Source organism: Acinonyx jubatus, chromosome B2 (genome assembly GCF_027475565.1).
Source record: "Acinonyx jubatus isolate Ajub_Pintada_27869175 chromosome B2, VMU_Ajub_asm_v1.0, whole genome shotgun sequence".
Classification (NCBI taxonomy): Eukaryota; Metazoa; Chordata; class Mammalia; order Carnivora; family Felidae; genus Acinonyx; species Acinonyx jubatus.
In genome coordinates this window covers 41293995-41314610 of record NC_069385.1, presented here as the reverse complement: position 1 = coordinate 41314610, position 20616 = coordinate 41293995, and the positions used below count along the sequence as shown (strand labels likewise).

General features: G+C 36.1%; 1 protein-coding gene across 1 annotated transcript in view; it reads right to left on the bottom strand.

The window, feature by feature from the left end:
* Positions 1 to 18831, bottom strand: part of SERINC1 (serine incorporator 1) — a 35848-nt gene extending 17017 nt beyond the window's left edge. The window contains exons 1-2 of the mRNA XM_015068270.3: positions 18672 to 18831; positions 1994 to 2155 (exon numbers count right to left, since the gene is read on the bottom strand). Of these exons, the coding sequence (XP_014923756.1) occupies positions 1994 to 2155; positions 18672 to 18710 (201 nt within the window). The 5' untranslated portion in view covers positions 18711 to 18831. The remainder of the gene's footprint in view (positions 1 to 1993; positions 2156 to 18671) is intronic.
* Between the last annotated feature and the right edge of the window lie 1785 nt (positions 18832 to 20616).

The following is a 20616-nucleotide window of genomic DNA, read 5'->3' as shown; positions in this document are numbered from 1 at the left end:
CTTACCAACAGTCACTTGCAACATGTACTCAACCAGGCTAATTATCCCATTCCCTTATACAGGACACCACCTGGCAAATTCCCATAATTAAATGAATTCAACCACCTATATTAGGTTAAGAAGGTTCAGTAACAACCCCCAAATATCACTGGCTTAAAACAGCAAAGTTATAGTTCTTGCTTATGTACATAAATGGTCATGGTAGTCACTTCAGGAGCCCAGGCTGTTGAAGAAGCCACCATTTCAAATGAGGTACATGTTGACAAGGAAAAAAAAAAAAAAAAAAAGAAATCAGTAAGTAGAGGCCAAGGTGTATTCCTTCTACTCACCACTCACTGATCAGTACTAGAGACATGGCCCTACATATCACAAAGCATTCCAGAAAATGCAAATCTTTGATGACCTTCATAAAGCAGAGAAGGAAAAATATCTGGTATTAAGTATTAACATCCACCAACTAAACTATTTATAACCACAGTCAACTGGATCTATGACAAAATCATACAGATATGTCTTTTGCTTATACCCAGGACTTGAGTAACATTAACTGGTCATCCACATCTACCATGTACAATGCTAGTTACTTTCATAATCATAATAATTTCATTTCCCAAACTTTCACCATCTTTCCTTACCCAAATGCCAACCTCAAGTAGACACTATGCTTTAAAATGGAGGTCATCTGCCATACTCTCTCTCAACCTCAAATTCTGCATGGTCACTCATCTTGTCTTGGTGGAAAGCTAACCTCTAAACCTTCTCTGGATCACCTTATCTCTCTCTCATACAGATTAGATCGCTTATCGCTGACTCATCTCAAAATACACATGAATAATTCTCATCCTAAAAATCCTTTCCTTAACTCAGCTGACCTCTGAGACTGCCACCTTTATTAGAAAACTCCTCGAATCAGCAGTTTATAGCTATTAGACACATTTCCTCATGGCTTTACAATTCTCCTCTCACTACTCTGATCCCAGCACTCTGAAGAAATTGCTTTTTCAAGACACTAATCATGGACTGGGTGTCAAATACCTTCCTCCTCAGGCCTATACAACAGGGCGTACACTTGGTTCACCTTTTTTCATTGTTCCTTCTGAGGTTCCCTTTTCGCTAACCAACCCCTTTCACTAAGAGCTTTTGTCAAAGTTAGTCTGCTCCCTTTGAATGGTCTTCAGCATATGCTACGATGGTTTTAACTTTCATCTCTATTCCCAAAACACCTCTAGCTATTTCTTTTTTGTTACACACAATGTTTTCTACTTCCCATGGGATACACAAACACACACTCTCACTCACGTATGTAGTACAGTAACAAGTCAGTGTTTTACAAATTAAATAATTGTATTTTCCTCATCTCCTTTCACAACCTGAGTTCCTGAAAAAAAATTTTTTTAAGTACACTTTTTATTTTTTTTCCTAGATTAACAATAACAGTTTCCTCCTAGTTGTCCAGAATCAGAACCTGAATATTATGTATGATTCTACCCCTGCCAGTATTTAAATCCCAATTCAGTTAATTCTGTATTCAGAAAAACTATCACTGGCTCTCTATATAGTTCTTGATTATACCATTAAAAAAGCCTCCACATTTAACTGCCTAACTTCGAATTATCAATCTGCCTAAAGCATACATATTCTGCGCGACAAGCTCTTTATCCCCATTCTGCTTCCTATTTTTCAGTCTCTGCATAGAGAAGTTCTACTCATTCTTAGAATGTCCCTTTTTCCATGACACCCACTGAGTTCTGACATTTAACTGGTTATAATTACTTATTTCTCCTTATTACCACAGCACATTTTCTATACCACCATCACAGACCTTAATCTGTCTTGTATTGTCTGTCTTTCCTAAAAGACTATGAAGATTGCTAAAATTGGGAATTACACATTATCTTACTTTGTACATTATTCTGTTTTGAACATGAAAATCAGTTTACACATACACATACTATAGGTTCAGTTAATCACTTAAACAAACAAAAAAACTAACCTTGTTCAGTTGTTCTTCCATTCCTGGTATCAACATTACACAAGCTACACACACTCCAACAAGCAAGAAAAGTGCATAGATCAATCTAGTTACAGTAGAGTTGTTTCCACTAGGACAGCATCGACACAGCAAACAAGGGGCACTGCCACATAAACACGGTATCTGGGAAAAAGAATATTAAAAATCAGTACAGTTTACAATGATACGGTGAAAATTTATGTTCCATCTCCTCAAAAGAGAAAAAGACTGAAGTTAAAGTGATTACCAAAGAACAAAAGGATTTGGGTCACATATAATTATCCATGAACTATAAAACTCAGTCGTTTCTGTGTAAAGTTAGACACAAGTCAAAACATAAAAGTGCTTGACCTTGGGAGCCTGGATGGCTCAGTTGGTTAAGTGTCCAACTCTTGATTTTGGCTCAGATCATGATCTCAGTTAGTGAGTTAGAGCACCGCACTGGGCTCCATGCGGTCAGTGCAGGGCCTGCTTCGGTTCTCAACTCTCTCCCTCCTTCCTGCCCCTCCCCTGTTTACAGGCTCTCTCTCACTCTCAAAATAAATAAATAAATAAACAAACTTTAAAAAAATTTTTAAGTGTTTGACCTCCAAATCAATCAAAATAAATGAGTTAAAAAAACAAGGGGAAAAAATCAGCAGAAAAGAATTTAACAAAAACAAAATATTCATGATTACATGCCCATCTCTGGCTCCCATCTTTTAGCCCACAGATATATTGGTGAATTCACAAAATCCTGAGACCTCTCAAATACCCCAGAAGAGAAAAAGAAGTGAACTGGCGTCCTTATCTTTTCCCTCTTCTGGAAAGGAAGTGGTGATAGTGAAAACAATGAAAACTCAGGCTAACTTTCTCCAGTGGAACTCCACCTAAACTAGTTGTATACCCCAGAGGAACATTGGTAATGGTATTTACCAGTATTTCAGAAGAGGAAAGTGTAAGTATGCTCATAAGAACTCACTCACCATAACCTAGGCTAGCTCCACCATACTGTCAGACTTCAGGAAGTTGGGACAGACTATGATATTCCGGACTGACAGCCACAGCTCTAGGAGAAAAGTCTCAGAAACCATGGGAAGGGAGTATGGTAGAAATCAAGACACACTAGAGCAACCAGTATAAGGTAGGAACAAAGCCATTTATAGTAAGCTTAAGTAAGACAAGTAAAAATCGTTAACTATGCAAACATACTCTAACAAAAAATAAAAATAAATAAATAAGCACATCCCTCAGGGGGAAGGGAAAAAAGGGGTGGTGGTGAGAAGACATTTTAAGAATTCAATCTGAAACAAAACTCAGTAAGAAAAAGAAATTCTGTACAAGTGCTTCACCTGAACAATAAAAGAATAAAAAGCAAATGAAAAGAACTCAAAAATGAAACGGGAAAAGAACAAAATAAGATAAAAAGGAGCTTGCAGAGTTAAGCAAAGAAATAAGAGAAAATAAAACTTAAAGAATAATTAACTGTCAAGGAACAAAACAGACACACCTGAAAATTAAATTACTAACAGAAAAAAGCTTGAGTTAACTACTATAAACTTAGATAAAAATGGAGTCAACAGTGACTAGACTTTACCCTACTGCCTTAATGGAAAAAATTAAAACAATGGTTTTCAGACAATGAACAACAGGCAATGCGGGACAGTAATTCCTGACAGGAAACAATGTGAGCTCCATGATTAACCTATCTTTCTGCCTGGGAGAGCTTCTAGTGAAGGGAGGGGAATCCAAGCAGAGGCTAGCAGTCCACCTGAACTGAGAAGACTGAGTTGGGAGCAGGAACAGAGTTGAAATTGAGTTTATAGAGCAGAATCATGAAGAGAAGAAAGCTACAGAGTGAGTTCCTGAAATCTGTAGAGGCTTCAACTTGAATCTGTAGTAGAGTACTGATCAGTGCATTCATTTGAATAAATTACTAAAGGAGAAGAGTTGGTATTCCCACTAGCCACAGTGGAAAACCTTGTAATGCAGAAGACACTAAGTTATACAGGCTTTTACTTAGAAGGGAGAAAACAAAACAAAACAAAACAAAAAAATCAGCCATAAGACTAAAAGCTGCTCCAGTCTCACTTAACAAAGTGTAAAGAAAACATTAAGAAAAATTTTCAAGTAACTCAACTACGTCCAAGAACAAAACCCAAAAATATTTTCGTTTTAGAATACGAGTATGTCCACCTCCATCAAGGTAAAATTTACAATGTCTGACATCTAATAAAAAGTTGATAGCTATGCAAGAAAGCAGGAAAATACAGTCTTTAATGAGAAAAAACAATCAAAATCAACCTGGAAATAACAAAGATGGCTGAATTATAAATAACAGCATAAAGATATTATTTTAATTATATTTCATATGCTCAAGAGTGAAAAAAACATCAGCATGTTAAGAAGAGACATGAAAGATAATTGAAAAGATCTATACCAAACTTGTAGAAATGAAAAATAAAGTAACCAAACCAAAAAATACTAAGACACAGCAAAAAAGATGAACAAATCTGAAGACACAGAATAAATGAGACAAAAACACTAAGATAAAAATGAACAGAGCATTGTAAGATAGCTTCAGGCAGTCTAATGTAAGTGAAATTAGAGTTTTTGAAGGAGAAGTGAAACTTCTGAAATAATTGTCAAAATGCTCCCAAATTGAATCAAGATTATAAATGCACAGATCCAAGAAGCTTAATGAAATTCTAGAAAAATAGGGGTGCTTTGGGTGGTTCTTTATTCGGCTCATGTCGTGACTTCATGGTCTGTGGGATCAAGCCCCACATGGGGCTGTGTGCGGACAGCGTGGAGCCTGCTTGGAATTTTCTCCCTCTCTTTCTGCCCCTCCCCACTCACATGTGCTCTCTCTCAAATAAAAAAAAATTATAGGAAAATAAACACGATGGAAATCACACTAACTCATATCATAATCAAACTGTTCAAACCATACAAAAAAATCTTTAAAAAGCAGGCAGAGGGGCGCCTGGGTGGCTCAGTCGGTTAAGCGTCCGACTTCGGCTCAGGTCATGATTTCACGGTCTGTGAGTTCGAGCCCCGCGTTGGGCTTTGTGCTGACAGCTCAGAGCCTGGAGCCCATTTCAGATTCTGTGTCTCCCTCTCTCTCTGCCCCTCCCCTGCTCATGCTTTGTCTCTCTCGGTCTCAAAAATAAATAAACATTAAAAAAAAAAATTAAAGAAAAAAAAGCAGGCAGAAAAATTAAGCCATATTATATAGAAACAAAGATCTCAATTCTAGTAAAAAGAATTCTGCAAAAGTACTTTAAAAAACCCTGAGTGATAAAATTTTATACTCCCTAAAAGTCTCTTTCAAAAATTAATGTAAAATAAAACCACTTTCAGACAAAGACAAAAGAATCCAAAATTAGCAGACCTAAACTACTAGAAATGTTGAAGGAACTCCTTCAAGCAGAAGGAAAATTATACTAGACAGCTTATCTATATAGATACCAAAAAAAAAAATCTATACAACAAAAGGAATGAAGAACAATGAAAATGGCAAATGTATCTTTCTTATATAAAAAAAATTACTTTAAAGCATAATTATCCTTTTAAAACAGAAATATTAGCAATGTATTGTGGGGTATATAACAAAGGTGGAAGTCAAATGTATGAGGATTACAAGCAGTATGCAAGAGGAGACATTGAACTATACCACTATAAGGTTCTTAAATTGGAAATAAAGGAAGATTGTAGTAAGTTGAAAATAAACACTATAAACCCTAAAGTAACCTCTAAAAAACCAAGACAAAGAAGTAGGGCTAGTAAGCCAATGGAAAAAAAACAATACTAAAAGTGATGGCTAGTAAGTACAAAATATGGCAAAAAAAATTACAGAAAAGGGATAGTAGACAAGACAAACAAAATAGAAAGATGGTTTATTTAAGCCCAAACATAATCCACAATCACACTAAATGTAAGTGGCAAAAACACTCCTACTTAAAAAGGCAAAGACTATCACACTGGATAAATACTGTGATCCAACTCTAGCTCTTCTACAAGAAACCTACTTAAATATAAAAATGCAAACAGGTTATTTATGAAAGAAAATAAATAAATACCATGCCATAGTAGTACCAGACACAACAGATTTCAGAGCAAAGAATCTTACCAGGGTTAAGGAGGGACACTTCATAATGGTAATGGGATGTTCACAGAGTAAACCTACAATCCTATTGTTCTACACTTAGTAAGAGAACTTCAAAATACATGAATGGAAAAATAATAAAACTGAAAAGAATAAATTCACATTTATGTTCTCTCATTTAGCAGAACAAAAATCAATAAGGATATAAAAACTTGTACAAGATTATCAATTAACTGTGCCTAAATGACATTTAGGGAATACTCAATCTAACCAGGACACAGCACAAATTGTTTTCCAGAGTACACAGAACACAACCAAAACAGACCATATCCTTGGCCATAAAACAAATCTCAAATTGCAATAAACATAGAATGTTTCAAATCATACAACAAACATGTATTCTAGGCCCACAGTGTAACTAAGTTAGAAGTCAGTAACAAAAAATATCTGGAAACTAAATGACATGTTTTTTAAAAATTTCTTTTAAATGTTTATTTCTGAGATGAGAGGAGGGGAAAAGCGAGAGGGAGACACATACAATCCAAAGCAGGCTCCAGGCTCTGACCTCCAAGCTGTCAGCAGAGAACCCGACTCGGGGCTTGAACCCATGAACCATGAGATCATGACCTGAGCCGAAATCAGACACTTAAACAACTGAGCCTCCCAGGTGGCCCCTAAATAACACACTTCTAAATAATTCACAGACAAAAGATATCAAAAGGAAATTAAATAAAATGAAAATAACACAATACATTCATGGAATGCTCTAAAGCAACGTTCAAAGGAAATTTACAGTACTAAATGACATTAGACAAAAATAAAGATTTCAAATCAGTGATCTGAGCTTCTACCTAAAACAATCAAATAAACAAACCCAAAATAAAAAAAGAAACTAATAAAGACAGAAATCAGGGAAGTAAAAAGCAGAACAAGAAAATCAGTGAAATCTAAAATCTAAAATCAATTTTATAAGACTGTTATGACTGAGAAATGGACTGATGAAGATACAAAAGAGCAAAAGTAATCACACAAAAATCATGAATAGTGGAAATGTGTGAAGATACAAATACAGATCCTAGGAGCATTAAAAAAATTATAGGGGAACAGTATGAGCAATTGTATTCAGTACCTTAGATAAAGTGGACAAACTGAAAAACCCACATTGTCAAAAATCATTCAATAAGATTTATATATACATACATACATATATATATATGTATGCATGTATGCATATACACACACACACAATCAATGGTCCTGTAACTACTTTAAAAAGTTAAATTTTTAAGTTAAAAACTTTCCCATGCATAGATGGTTTCACCAGTGAGTTCTATTAAGCATTTAAGGAATAAATCATGAATTCTACACAAACTATTCTAGAAAACTGGAGGCAAAACACTTCACAACTCTTTTCTAGTGGGCCAGAATTACCGACACGAAATCCAAAGACATTATAAAGAAGAGAGCAACATACTTCATGACTACAAATTCTTAACATCTTGTCAATTCAATCAAAAATATAAAAAGCAAATGAAGACCTCTCGTATCTTTTTTCCCCATTTAAGAAGCTTGGAAGCACCACTTTCTCCTCACCAGTAAAAAGATAAACAGAGTAAAATATCAAGAACTCTTCCAGGATCCATAAGACAGGTGAGAAAATCACTGCCCCCAAGATTGGAAACAGATAGGCAAATACAGGGTGCCACAACTTACCAAAGTAGAAAATCACAAGTGGAAACCAACTTAGGAACCAAGGCCCAAGTAAGGCAACCTAAACTGTAACTGAAGAACTGCTGAAACTTACTGTGGAAATTCCCTCATGCTTCCTGCAGAAGGAAAAAGGAACCATTTTAAAATATACCCAGAACACATGTTCTTAACAATGCCTGCCCTAAGGAGAAACTGGTTAACCAGAGCCTAACCTGTTGGGGTGGGGTGGGGGGGCGTATTATCAGAGCCAAAATAACATGGAAGGGAAACACTCAATGCCAGCCCTCGTTTGCCATCTTCTCCCACCTAGGAAGAAGAAAAAGCCTAGGAAACACTTGAGAAGTTCACAGTCCAGACACAGGCTCACTAAAGGGCTATGACCTAATCATAGGGCTGTGGAACACTCTTCTTTCCCCAAGACCTCACCACAACATGACCAAAGCCTATTTACAGCAGTCCCTTTTACCCAGTACAGCATGTCCCACTATAAAGAAAAAGTTACAAAGCACAGCAAAAGGTAAAAAAACAAACAAACAAACAAACATAATTTAAGGAGTCAGAGGAAACATCAAAAGCAGACATGGTAGGGATGCTGGAATTACCAAACTAGGAATTTAGAATAACTAGGATTGAATATGTTAAAGGTTATGATGAATAAACAGCATGTAACAACACATGTGCAATATAAACTGAGAGATGAGAGATAAGAAACCTAAGAACCAAGAAAAAATGCTAGGGATCAAAAAAATGTAACAGAAAGAAAAACTGCCTTTGATAAGCTTATTAATAGTCTAGGACAAGACAGAGAAATTTAATTTCTTAGCTTGAGGACATCTCCTCTCAAACTGAAAAGAAAAGAGAACAGAGATTGAATAAAACAGAATAACCAAGGACTGCAGGACAATTAAAAAGGGGTAATATATTGAGAATAGCAAAAAAAAGAAAATAAACAGAAGAAATATTTGAAAAAACAATGACAATTTTCCCAACTTAATGTCAGAAGCATATACTAAAAACCAAAACAAACAAAATCCACAAACCAAAAATTAAAAACCTACACCTAGACACATCACTTCCAAACTCAAAAAATAAAAGATAAAGAAAATATAAAGAAAAAAAATCTTGAAAGAAGCTGAAGAAAAAAACAACTTATCTATAGAAGAACAAAGAGAAGACTATATCCACTTCTCAGAAACCATGTATACAAGAAAAAGTGTAGTGGAAATATCTGAAGTGTTGAGAAAAAAAAAACCCACCAAGTGAGGGTTCTATACTCTGTCAATTATCCTTCAAAGGTGAAGTAGAAATAAAGACTTTCTCAAAGATTGAGGGAATTTGTTGTCAAATTGTAGACCTGCCTTGCAAGAAATGTTTAAGGAAGTCCTTTAGAGACAAGGAAATTAATATAAGTCAGAGTCTAAATAAGAACATCAAACATAAAAATCTCTTTATCTTATTTTTTTAAATTTTTTTGTTACATTTATTTTTGAGACAGAGAGAGACAGAGCATGAATGGGGGAGGGGCAGAGAGAGAGGGAGACACAGAATCGGAAGCAGGCTCCAGGCTCCGAGCCATCAGCCCAGAGCCCGACGTGGGCCTCGAACTCACAGACCACGAGATCGTGACCTGAGCTGAAGTCAGTCGGACGCTCAACCGACTGAGCCACCCAGGCGCCCCTCTTTATCTTATTCTTAATTGACCTAACAGATAAGAGTTTGTTAAAAAATCTTAAGAACACTGTATTCAATTATGTATGCATACATATTCACCTCATGTGTATATACATGCTGATGACTAACAAAAAGAGAGAACATGATTACTAACATCAAAAATGAAGGAGAGGGTATCACTTTAAATCCCCTATTCATCAAAAGGATAAAAGAATGCAGTCAACAGCTACACTGTCCACAAATTTGATAACCTAGATGAAATGAACCAATTCCTTGAAAGACACAAGATGCAAAAATTCACAAGAGACAATCTGCATAATTCAATACCTGTTAAAGAAACTGAACCAGTAATTTAATAACTTCTGAGGCGCCTGTGTGGCTCAGTCGGTTAAATGTCCAACTCTTGGTTTCAGCTTGGGTCGTGATCTCACAGTTCATGAGTTTGAGCCCCCCCCCCCCCGGCCCCCATCGGGCTCTGTGCTGACAGTGTGGAGCCTGGTTGGTATTCTCTGTCTCCCTCTGTCTCTCTGCCCCTCCCCCACTCACTCTCTCAAAAAAACAAAAAAAAAAAAAACACAAAAAAACAAAAAAAAAACACAAACAAAAAGCAAAAAAACAAAAAAAACACAAACAACTGATAACCTTCCAAAACAGAAAGCACTGGACCCAGATTCACTGGTGACCTCTACCAAACACTTAAAAGAAAAAAAACAAAACAAAACAAAAAAACACCAGTTCTCTGAAATCTCTTTCAGAGGACAGGCAGAGGAACACTGCCTAACTCATTGTATGAGACCAGCATCACTCTAACAACAAAACCAGACAAAGATATTATAAAAAATAAAAACTATATCAGCATCTCTCATGAACACAGATCTTCAACAACATACACGCGTATCAAATCCAACAATTGTATGATAACAGCCAAGTGGGATTTATCCCAGGTATGCAAGAATGGTTCAACATTCAAAAATCAATTAATGTAATCCATCACATCAACTGGCTAAAAAAGATGGGTCACAACAGATGCAGAAAATCTATTTCACAAAATCCAACACTCATTCATGATAAAATTTCTCAATAAAGTAGGAATACAGGGAACTCTCCCCAACTTGATAAATAAAATCAACAAAACACCTATAGTTATATTTAATGGTAAGAAAATTGAAACCTTCCCATTAATATCAGGTACAAACCAAGGATGTTTCCTCTTACCATTCCATTTCAACACTACTGGTAGTTCTAGCTAATGCAATTAACACCAAAAAAAAAAAAAAAAAAAGGAAATAAAAGGTAAACACACTGGGAAGGAAGAAATAAAATTAGCTTTCTTCACAGATGACATTATCATCTATGTAGAAAATTCAAAAGAATTGACCAAAAAAACCCCCACAAAAATCTTAGAACTAATAAACAATTATAGCAGGGTTGAAGGATACAAGGTTTGTATACTAAAGTCAATCACTTCCCTATATATCCCCCAATGAAAAAGTGAAACTTGAAATTAAAAATACGTTACCATTTACATTAGCATCCCCCAAATTAAAACTGCCAAAATACTTAGGTATAAATCTAACACACTACATACAGGATCAACAGGAAAAAAACACAAAATTCTGATAAGCAAAATAAAAGAACTAAATAAATGAACAGACATTCCATGTTCATGGATTAGGAAGACCCAACATTGTCAGGATATCAATTCCTCAAACTTGATCTATAGATTCAATGCAATTCCAATCAAACACCCAGCAAGTTATCATGTAGATACTGACAAACTGATTCTAAGTTCATAGAAACACAAGACCCAGACTACCCAACAAAACACTGAAGAAGAACAAAGGTGAAGGACTGAAACTACCAAACTTCAAACTTATTATATAAAGTGACAATAGTAATCAAGCCAGTATAGTATTGTCAAAAAAAGGGACAAAGGTACAGACTAGCAAGCACATAAATAGCCTCATATAAATAAAATCAACTAATCTTTGACAAAGGTGCAAAGGCTATTCAATGAAGCAAAATCATCTTTTCAACAAACTGTGCTGTAACAACTGGGCATCCACATGCAAAAAAAAAAAAAATCAATCTATCAGTCTAGACACACATCTCACATCATTCCCCAAAATTAACTCAAAATGGGTCTTAAATCTAAATACAAACCATAAAACTATAAAACTCCTATAATATAGGAAAAAATCCAAATGACCGTTGGGTGTGGTGATGACTTTTTCAGATAACATCAAAGGCATGATCCACAGAAAAAAAAAACAAAACTGTTAAGCTGGTCTTCATTAAAATTCAAACAATTCTGCTCAGTAGGTACGCCTGGCTGGCTCAGCAGTCAGTGAAGTATCCGACTTCAGCTCAGATCATGATTTCAAGGTTCTTGAGTTCAAGTCCAGCCATCGGGCTCTCTGCTGTCAGCACTGAGCTCATTTTGGATCCTGTCTCCCTCTCTCTCTGCCCCAAGCCCGCTCGTGCTTACTCTCAAAAATAAAACATTAAAAAAAAATTTTTTTTTTAATTCTGCTCTGCAAAAGTCAGTGTCAAGAGAATGAAAAACCAGGCCAACTGTGTGAAACTTTGCAAAAGACATACCTGATCTTAAAGGAGTATTATCCAAAACATACAAAGAACTCTTAAAACGCAACAATAAGAAAACAAATGGGTCAACAGACACCTCACCAAATCAGATAATACAAATGGAAAATCAGCATATGCAAAGGTGTTCCACATCACATTTCACATGCATATTAAAACAAGATACTACTACCTATCTATTAGGAAGGCCAAATCCAGAACACAGATAACACCAAATGCTGATGAGGATATGGATCAATAGTTACTCTCATACATTGCTGGTAGGAATGCAAAATGGTACAACCACTTTGGAGACAGTTTGACAGATTATAAAACGAAACATATGCTTACCATACAATCCAGTTAAATACCAAGAAAAACTCATGTCCACACAAAAACCTGCACATGAATGTTTATAGTAACTTTATTCATAACTGCCCAAACTTGGAATCAACCAGTATGTCCTTCAGTAGGTACTGTGGTACATCTAAATAATGGCATATTATTCAGTGCTGAAAAGGAGTTAAGCCATAAAAAGACAAGGAGAAAACTTAAATAGGTATTACTAAGTGAAAGAAAACAACGTAAAAAGACTACATTTTGTATGATTTCAACTGTACAATACTCTGGAAAAGGAAAACTATGGAGACAGTAAGAACAGTGGTTGGAGTGGGTGGAGGGATGAATAGGCAAAACACGAAGGATTTTTAGGGCAATAAAAATACTCTACATGCTATATTAATGGTAAATACGTGTCATTATACATTTGCCCAAACTCACAGAATGTCCAACACCAAGAGTAAACCATGATGTAAACTATAGATCCCCTAAGGAAATACAAACTAAAACCATAATGAGATACCACTACACACACATTACAATGGCCAAAATAAAAAAACTCATAATACCAAGTACTGACAACTTTTTGTTAATGGGAATGAAAATTGGTAGAGTTATCTTAGAAACCAGTTTGGTGGTTTCTTATTAAGTCAAATGTATGCTTACCATGTTGTTCAGCAATTCCATTGCTAGATATTTTACCTAAGCAAAAAGAACTTAAGAGTCACACAAAAAACCTTAATCGTACCTTTATGAAAATGCTTACAGCTACTTTATCACCAAAATCTGGAAATGCCCTTCAACTGGTACATGGACAGGTTAAGTTGTGGTACATCCAAGCAATGGAATGGTATGCAAAATTAAAAAGGAACCAATAATACACCACCATGAATAAGTCTCAAATGAATTATACTCAGTAAAAAAAAGCCAGACTCAAAACACCTTATGCTTGCTGTATATCCTATTCATATGCCTTTCTGGAAAGAACTCTGGAGACAAACAAAACAAAACAAAACAAAACAAAACAAAACACAAAACAAAACGGGTTTCCAAGAATGGGGATGACAGAATTTTTTAAGGTAGTAACTGTTCTGTAGTTGTTACATAAGTATAGGACTTCTCAAAAATCACAGACCTGTATATTACAAAGTGTGAATTTCATGTAAATTGTATCAACTAAAAAAATGACAGAAAAAAAATAATGTAGAAGGAAAACAAAACCAATATAACATGAAGGTAACTAGTGTCTGTAAAATACAGAATCCTCTAAATAAGACATTCAAGGACAGAATATGAGAATAACTTCCCCAAAAGAAATGAGTAGGTATTTTCACACCTGTCACAATGGCTAACATTAACAACTCAGGCAACAACAGATATTGGTGACATTGCGAAGAGGACCTCTTTTGCACTGCTGGTGGGAATGCAAACTGGTGCAGCCACTCTAGAAAACAGTATGGAGATTCCTCAAAAAATTAAAAATAGAACCACCCTACGACCCCAAAATTGCACTACTAGGTATTCATCCAAAGGATACAGGAGAGCTGTTTCGAAGGGGCTCATGCACCCCAATATTTATAGCAGCACTATCAACAATAGCCAAAGTATGGAAAGAGACCAAATGTCCATTGACAGATGAATGGATAAAGATGTGTGTATGTATGTATGTATGTGTATACACATGTGTCTATATACACATACATACATACACACCCACACATACACACCCAAAATGGAGTATTACTTGGCAATCAAAAAGAAATCTTGCATTTGCAACTACGTGGATGGAACTGGAGGGTATTATGCTAAGTGAAATTAGTCAGAGAAAGACAAAAATAATATGACTTCACTCCTGTGAGGACTTTAAAATACAAAACAGATGAATACAAGGGAAGGGAAGCAAAAATAATATAAGCACAGGGAGGGGGACAAAACATAAGAGACTCTTAAATATAGAGAACAGAGGGTTGCTGGAAGGGTTGTGGGAAGGGGGATGGGCTAAATGGGTAAGGGGCATTAAGTTTGTTGCACTATATACTAACTAACTTGGATGTAAATTAAATAAATAATAAAAAAGAACATATTTACCAGAAGAAAAAAAAGTGATAAAAGATTTAAAGTCAGACATACTTGACCAATTTCAAAGACAAGTAAAAACTGTTCAAATATCCATGCAAAGGAAAAAAGTCAATAGAACATGTGAGATGTATTGGGAGGCAGTGGATACCAGGAGGTTGTAAGATAAAACAGAATTCACAAAAAACACTATTAAGTTCTGAAGGAAATGGGTGTAATGGGTATACTATTATACTAGTAAACAATGCCTCTCAAATAGGATATTTTTGCATATGAAAGAATTCAGGGATTTCAGCATCCATGAATTCTTCCAAACTCTAGCAAATGATAAAATTTAGTCAATTAGATGACATATCATTAAAAAAAATTTTGGGAAAAGCCATAGTTAAAAAGAAATATTTGAGCTTTGAAATCACTTAAGTGTAGAGCAGTGGTTCTCAAAAGGTAGCAGACATCAGAATCACCTGGACGGCTTATTAACATAGAATGCTGGGCCCCAGTCAGTGTTTCCAATAAATTCCCAGGTGTGCTGATGCTACAGGGTCCAGGGAATACACTTTAAGAATGACTTGTTTAGTTCTAAGACTAAATAACTAGGAGAACTATGGTTATAATACATAATGGTCATACATAAAATATAATACAAAAAGATTCTGGTTAAAGATGGCAGATTAAAGGTGAATTTACCCATGCTCCCTTTAGAAATAACAATACAATTCAAAAAATAAAGGGCTTTTAAAAATTTTGTTTTTAATGTTTTATTTATTTTTGAGAGAGAGCATGAGCGAAGGAGGGGCAGAACAAGAGAGGGACAGAGAATCCAAAACAGGCTCCAAGCTCTGAGCTGTCAGCACAGAGCCCGATGAAGAGCTTGAACTCACAAGCTGTGATCATGACCTGAGCTGAAATCAGGCACCCAATTATAAGCCATCAAAGGAAAATGTTAAGCAGTAAAATTTGTAGAGCAGAATTCTCAAATAGATCAGGAAATGGTGACATCAGGTAGCCTCCATAAGTAAGGCAGAAGGTAGAGGTAAAAATAGAATTCATTACGTGCTTTTTTAAAGAGCAGTTAAAACTCTCAGGTTTCATTCCATTTTTTACTCTGGCCAGCCAAAGAGGATAAAGTAGAATTTCTCAAGCCTGGCACTATTGACACTTTGGGCCAAAAAAATTCTCTGTGGGGGTGGGGAGGGGGGTCCTGTGTAGTGTAAAATGTTTAGCAGTTTCTCTGGCCTTTACTCACTAGATGCACCTCTTACCCCAAAACTGGACACAAAAAAAATGTCTACAGACATTGCCAAATGCATCTTGGGGTCAAAACTATGCCCAGTTGAAAACCACTGCTATAGAAACATCTCAGAGGAATCTTTTTAGGAAATTATCCTGATGAAGAAATGTTTATTTATCATTCAGCAACTCCTTTACTTTTATTTTTTCTTTTGTTAAATTCAGGAAAAATTCGATTTAATGCTTTAATTTAGCATGCTACCATTCCTAAAAAAAAATATTTTTGTCCATTCATCCATGTGTATATATGCATTGAGAGAAAAGGAATGTTATTGGTGGTGGCATTTTTTTGTGTGTGACATTTTAACTTTGTACTCTGCTATGCTTGACTATTCATAGTGACTATGAATCATTTCTGCAAAAACAAGTCATTGTACTAAAAAATAAAAATCTAGCTGAGGCTCACAAATAGGCAGGCAGTAATCACTGGCTCTTTCTTCTTAACTACATTAAATTATCTTGGGCAAAAAAATGATAGCTATTGTATATAAGGTCCAGTAATTCAAAAAAATCAATTCTAGTCATTAACACCATTGTTGAGATTGGGGTGGAGAAAAGCACTGAAGTAGGCATAAATTTTGCTGGTAATGTAGTTACAGGATTAGGTGGGAGATTCAGATATCTGAGTGCGTAACAGTCACTAATCAAAGACCAGGCATACATGAACCAAGGATTATGATCAATCTAATTCTAGGCCACTTGGCAAAAAGAAACAAACAAACAAACAAACCCACCTCAAAATAAAATAAAAAAATTAATGCTCCAATCTCTACATAACAGTATTACATGTATTTTTTTTGTGCTTTTTTCATAGTTCAGAAATTTTCTACAGCGCTTTTATAAATCAGAAAAAAACTTCACAAAAATTGATTAAGCCTGAAGGACTCATTAAGATTTAATTGTGGTTTAACTTCCAATTTAATGACTTGAATAGTTTTGAAAATTTGAACAAATTTTAAATTTGTCAAAACCTCTAAGTAAATAAGCATATTGACTGTTAAGACTGTGGGAAAAAAACACATTTGTATATTACAAGGCAAAGTCCCCTTCAATTGCTATCAAATTACTCTAAAACTGAACAATTCAGGAATAGAGACAGAAGCACCAGGAAGGAAAGGGGAAAATATGACCAGAACTGCAGACTACAAAATCAATTCCCAGACTGGCCACAATAATCTAGAACACTAAAGATCAACCTTGGCCATCTGGCATATCTGCCACAGATGTAATTACTGGAAGGTAAGAAAATTGCCTCCTTGTTACCACCTTTTCAATATACCTTGTTATTAACAGTGACTACAATGCAGTGTTAATTTTATCAGTTTTCTAGTCAATAAAGGTGAACAATTAAGTTGTAAAAACATTAATAGGAATATAGTATTTCCATATTGCTCACTAAAGTTATTTTCTGATTTAGAACACATAAATATTAAAAAAACCTTAAAACATTTTTTTTTCCTTCTGTAACCGTAAGTGTCCTTGAGGCAAAAAAGGTTGTTCAAGGTTCTGGAGATGAGAACAAAATGGGAAGTATGAATCCCTCCCTTTAAGTCTTTACTATATACAAAGAATATGCCAACTTGATAAATGGATAAATCTGACTTTACAAATCACACATCCCCCTCCCCCACCATGAAAGCAATGTTTTAACATTTATTATTTTGTAAAACATTTATTACATTATACCTCTTCTGTATTAGACAATAGACTCAAGTGGATTCTGAGTTTCTTATTGAGATAAAAAATACCTGGTTTCCATACCAAACTATGAGAAGAAATACGTAGGACATAATCAAGAGAATGGCCTGAGTTGAAATAACAATCTCCATGTATTATTTTATTAAAATTTAACTTTTACAGTTCAAGCAGTACATTGATTTCTGAAAAAAAGCGAGGTATGTAAAAGAATAAAAATTCTGACTGATGTATATAATGGGAGTCATTTGGGAAGTCAGACAAGCGTTAGAAGTGGAATTTAGAAATCACAGATTAAAGAACTATGATTTGAACGCAAATATCTCGCCCCAATTCATAAATAATTTATTAACTATAATATTAATATGCTGTTTACATTTGGGGGTGGTAGTGGAATGATTATCTTAAACTGAAGTTTATTTGCACCACCCAAAACAAGAAATTGTGCCACTATAATGAAAAATAGATTCATTCTAACAATGCTATCTATTTAAAATGGAACCCACACCTAATTAAACATGAAATTCCAGATTACCCAAGCATGGTTTATGTCAAAAGACACAGGATTTTCAGCACTGAACTGACCAGCTTTTAGAGATACATGTTATTACTTGATAAATTTCCTCCTACCATTAAGGTTGAAGATCCAACCACAGAGCTAGAACTAAATAGTATCAGCGTGTCAATACTACCGCCAGGCTGTCCCAAATAGCCGGCACTTAATTGTAGTCGGCCCCACAGAACAAAGAGGCCAACATGCCTCCAGGGATGACAGTGCTGCAGTCTGAGGTCGCTGGGAATGTGACGAAAAGAGACGGGGAACTCCACGGAACAGGCCTAAGACCTTTGTTGAGATGGCCTACGCAGACACACAAACACAAAAACAAAAAAGCGCCTGGGAGAATGGGGAGTAGCTTTCACGAAAGAAGGGGTGTTGGGGGAAGACTACCAGCTCTCTTCGCTTCTCCCATCGGGGTTATCTTCCCATCTCCTCTTCTCGGCCACCCGGGTCAGCTCTTTGCAAGACTCAGGGCCCTAAAGCTGAGTTGGATGACCGCGGGAGATAGGGAGAGAATGGGGACGGAAGGCACTCCCTGTTTGTTGGGTGGGGTACCACGTTACCGACGGGCCGCATCCAGCCCAGCTCGGGTTCCCTTCTCTTCCGCATCGTACGCTTAGCACCCCTTAGGCCACTAAAAACCTCCTTACCCAGCTCGCCATGGAGCACAGTCCCAAGACGTTCCCCATCTCCGCAACGTCGCAGGAGCAGAGGAGGGCGACAAAATGGAGACAGTATCTCTCCACCCTCTCAGGCCTTATTTACTATCAGCGAGCCACTTCCGGCGCATAGCCCACCCCGCCCCTTAGCTTTGCGTCACTTCCTTTGAGGCCTGTATTGGGGTGGGGGAGGGTGTCGTGTTAAGAGTGCGCGTGCGCGTGCGCGTGCGCATGCTTGGAACCTGAGGCGTTTTCTGCAGAGCGGAATCTTTTAACACTGCGGGCATAAACTGGCTGGCTGATGCAGCCGGACTGTAGTTTATTTACCACATTAAGAAAACGTTGTGAGAAAATCTCACCTTTACTTAATATTTATTTGAATTTGAGTTAAGTAGAGGCTGAAGTGGTCGTTAATGATTTTGCCCTCGTCCATTAGAGGAATTTCTCACTTCTGGAGGATTGCTTTCTCTTTCTCGATGCTCATCCGTTCATCCACTTATTTCTAGTATTTAACACTTCTGCGTCTTTTCCTCCCCACTTACTTTCTCAGGCATTACTGCAGACCACTGCCTGGGACAAATTTTATTGGGATATTTCTATTCTTTTGGGTACTTAACAGTTCACTGTAATAACGTGAACACGATAAGTGTCGTATCACTTTTTTGCTGTTGACACGCATTTTAATTTCTTGTCCAATTAAGATGTTACAGGAAGCTTTCACATTCAAAAATTTTAATTGCATAAGAAGACATACTGGTTATAAAAACTTAAAGGTAGCATTGATTTTGTTGAATGTTACGAGCTGTTCAGGAGACATTTGGAGCGCTTGATAATTAAGTGATGATGGCCAACTCCAGTGAATGTACAAAAAGTTATAGTTCTTTTTATAGTGATTGGTCCCTGAAGATATTCTGGGAGAACAATTTGGCCACAGAAATAACCTAAAATAGAAATAGGCATTGTCATTAATAATAAGACTCTTAGAAAATTTACAAAAATTAGATGTGTGAAGGTCAGGTAACACTTAGGAATCTGGAAGAACTGTGACCATTAACTGATAGGTAGCAAAAAGGAAGAAATGGAATTGGCTAAAAGTTTAGTTTGGACATGTTGAACTTGAAGTCTCAGAAATGTTACCTCTCAGCACTTGAAAATGAAGCTTCAAAACCAAGAGTTAATGAGATGCAAAATTCAAAGTAACTTACATTGCTGTTATAGTTGAAGATGTCAGCCAATAAACAAGGAATCAGTTCCAGAGATAAAGCATGTAGTTGGGATCAAAGAATTGCAATGCAGGCTACACAGATTTAAATAGAATCTCAAAGAGTGTTCAGATTTCAGGAGGTTGACCTAGGATTTTCATGGGGGGGAAAAAAAAGGAAGATTGGGTAAATTGTTTTAAAAAGAGTTCCTTGGTGCTAGTAAGTAAGGCTAGATTTGCACCTCATTGGTTGGTCAGGTGAAGTGGTCACTAGACCAAGGTTCACTTTTATTAGTCTTTTCAAAAGGGACATTCTCTGGATCTTCTGCTTGTTGACTTCTTGAATGTTGGCAGTTTGGCCCAGTTCAAGGTTTCAGGAAACAGGATGTGAAAGACAGTTCCTCTGAAATGGCTGCTCTGGCTCCATTTTAAAATGGTTCCACTTAAGTCATTTTAAGAAAGAGAGAGGATTGAGGTAGATATCCAAAGAGAAATGTTGTAGATTTATAAGAGTCCTTAATATGGATTCAAAAAATTTAACCCTGGAAAAATTATCAACTGGGGAAAAGCTATTTAGTTTTTAACTTCTCACTTTGATTGTTAATGTCATTTACATACCCCTCCTTCCAAGTTCTGCACTTTAAATTCTGCTTTCAGTGTAAGTTGTGAAAATATCTTTTATAAGGTCCTTGACTTCTCAAAATCTTAGAATCCTTGTTAGTAATATATCAACCT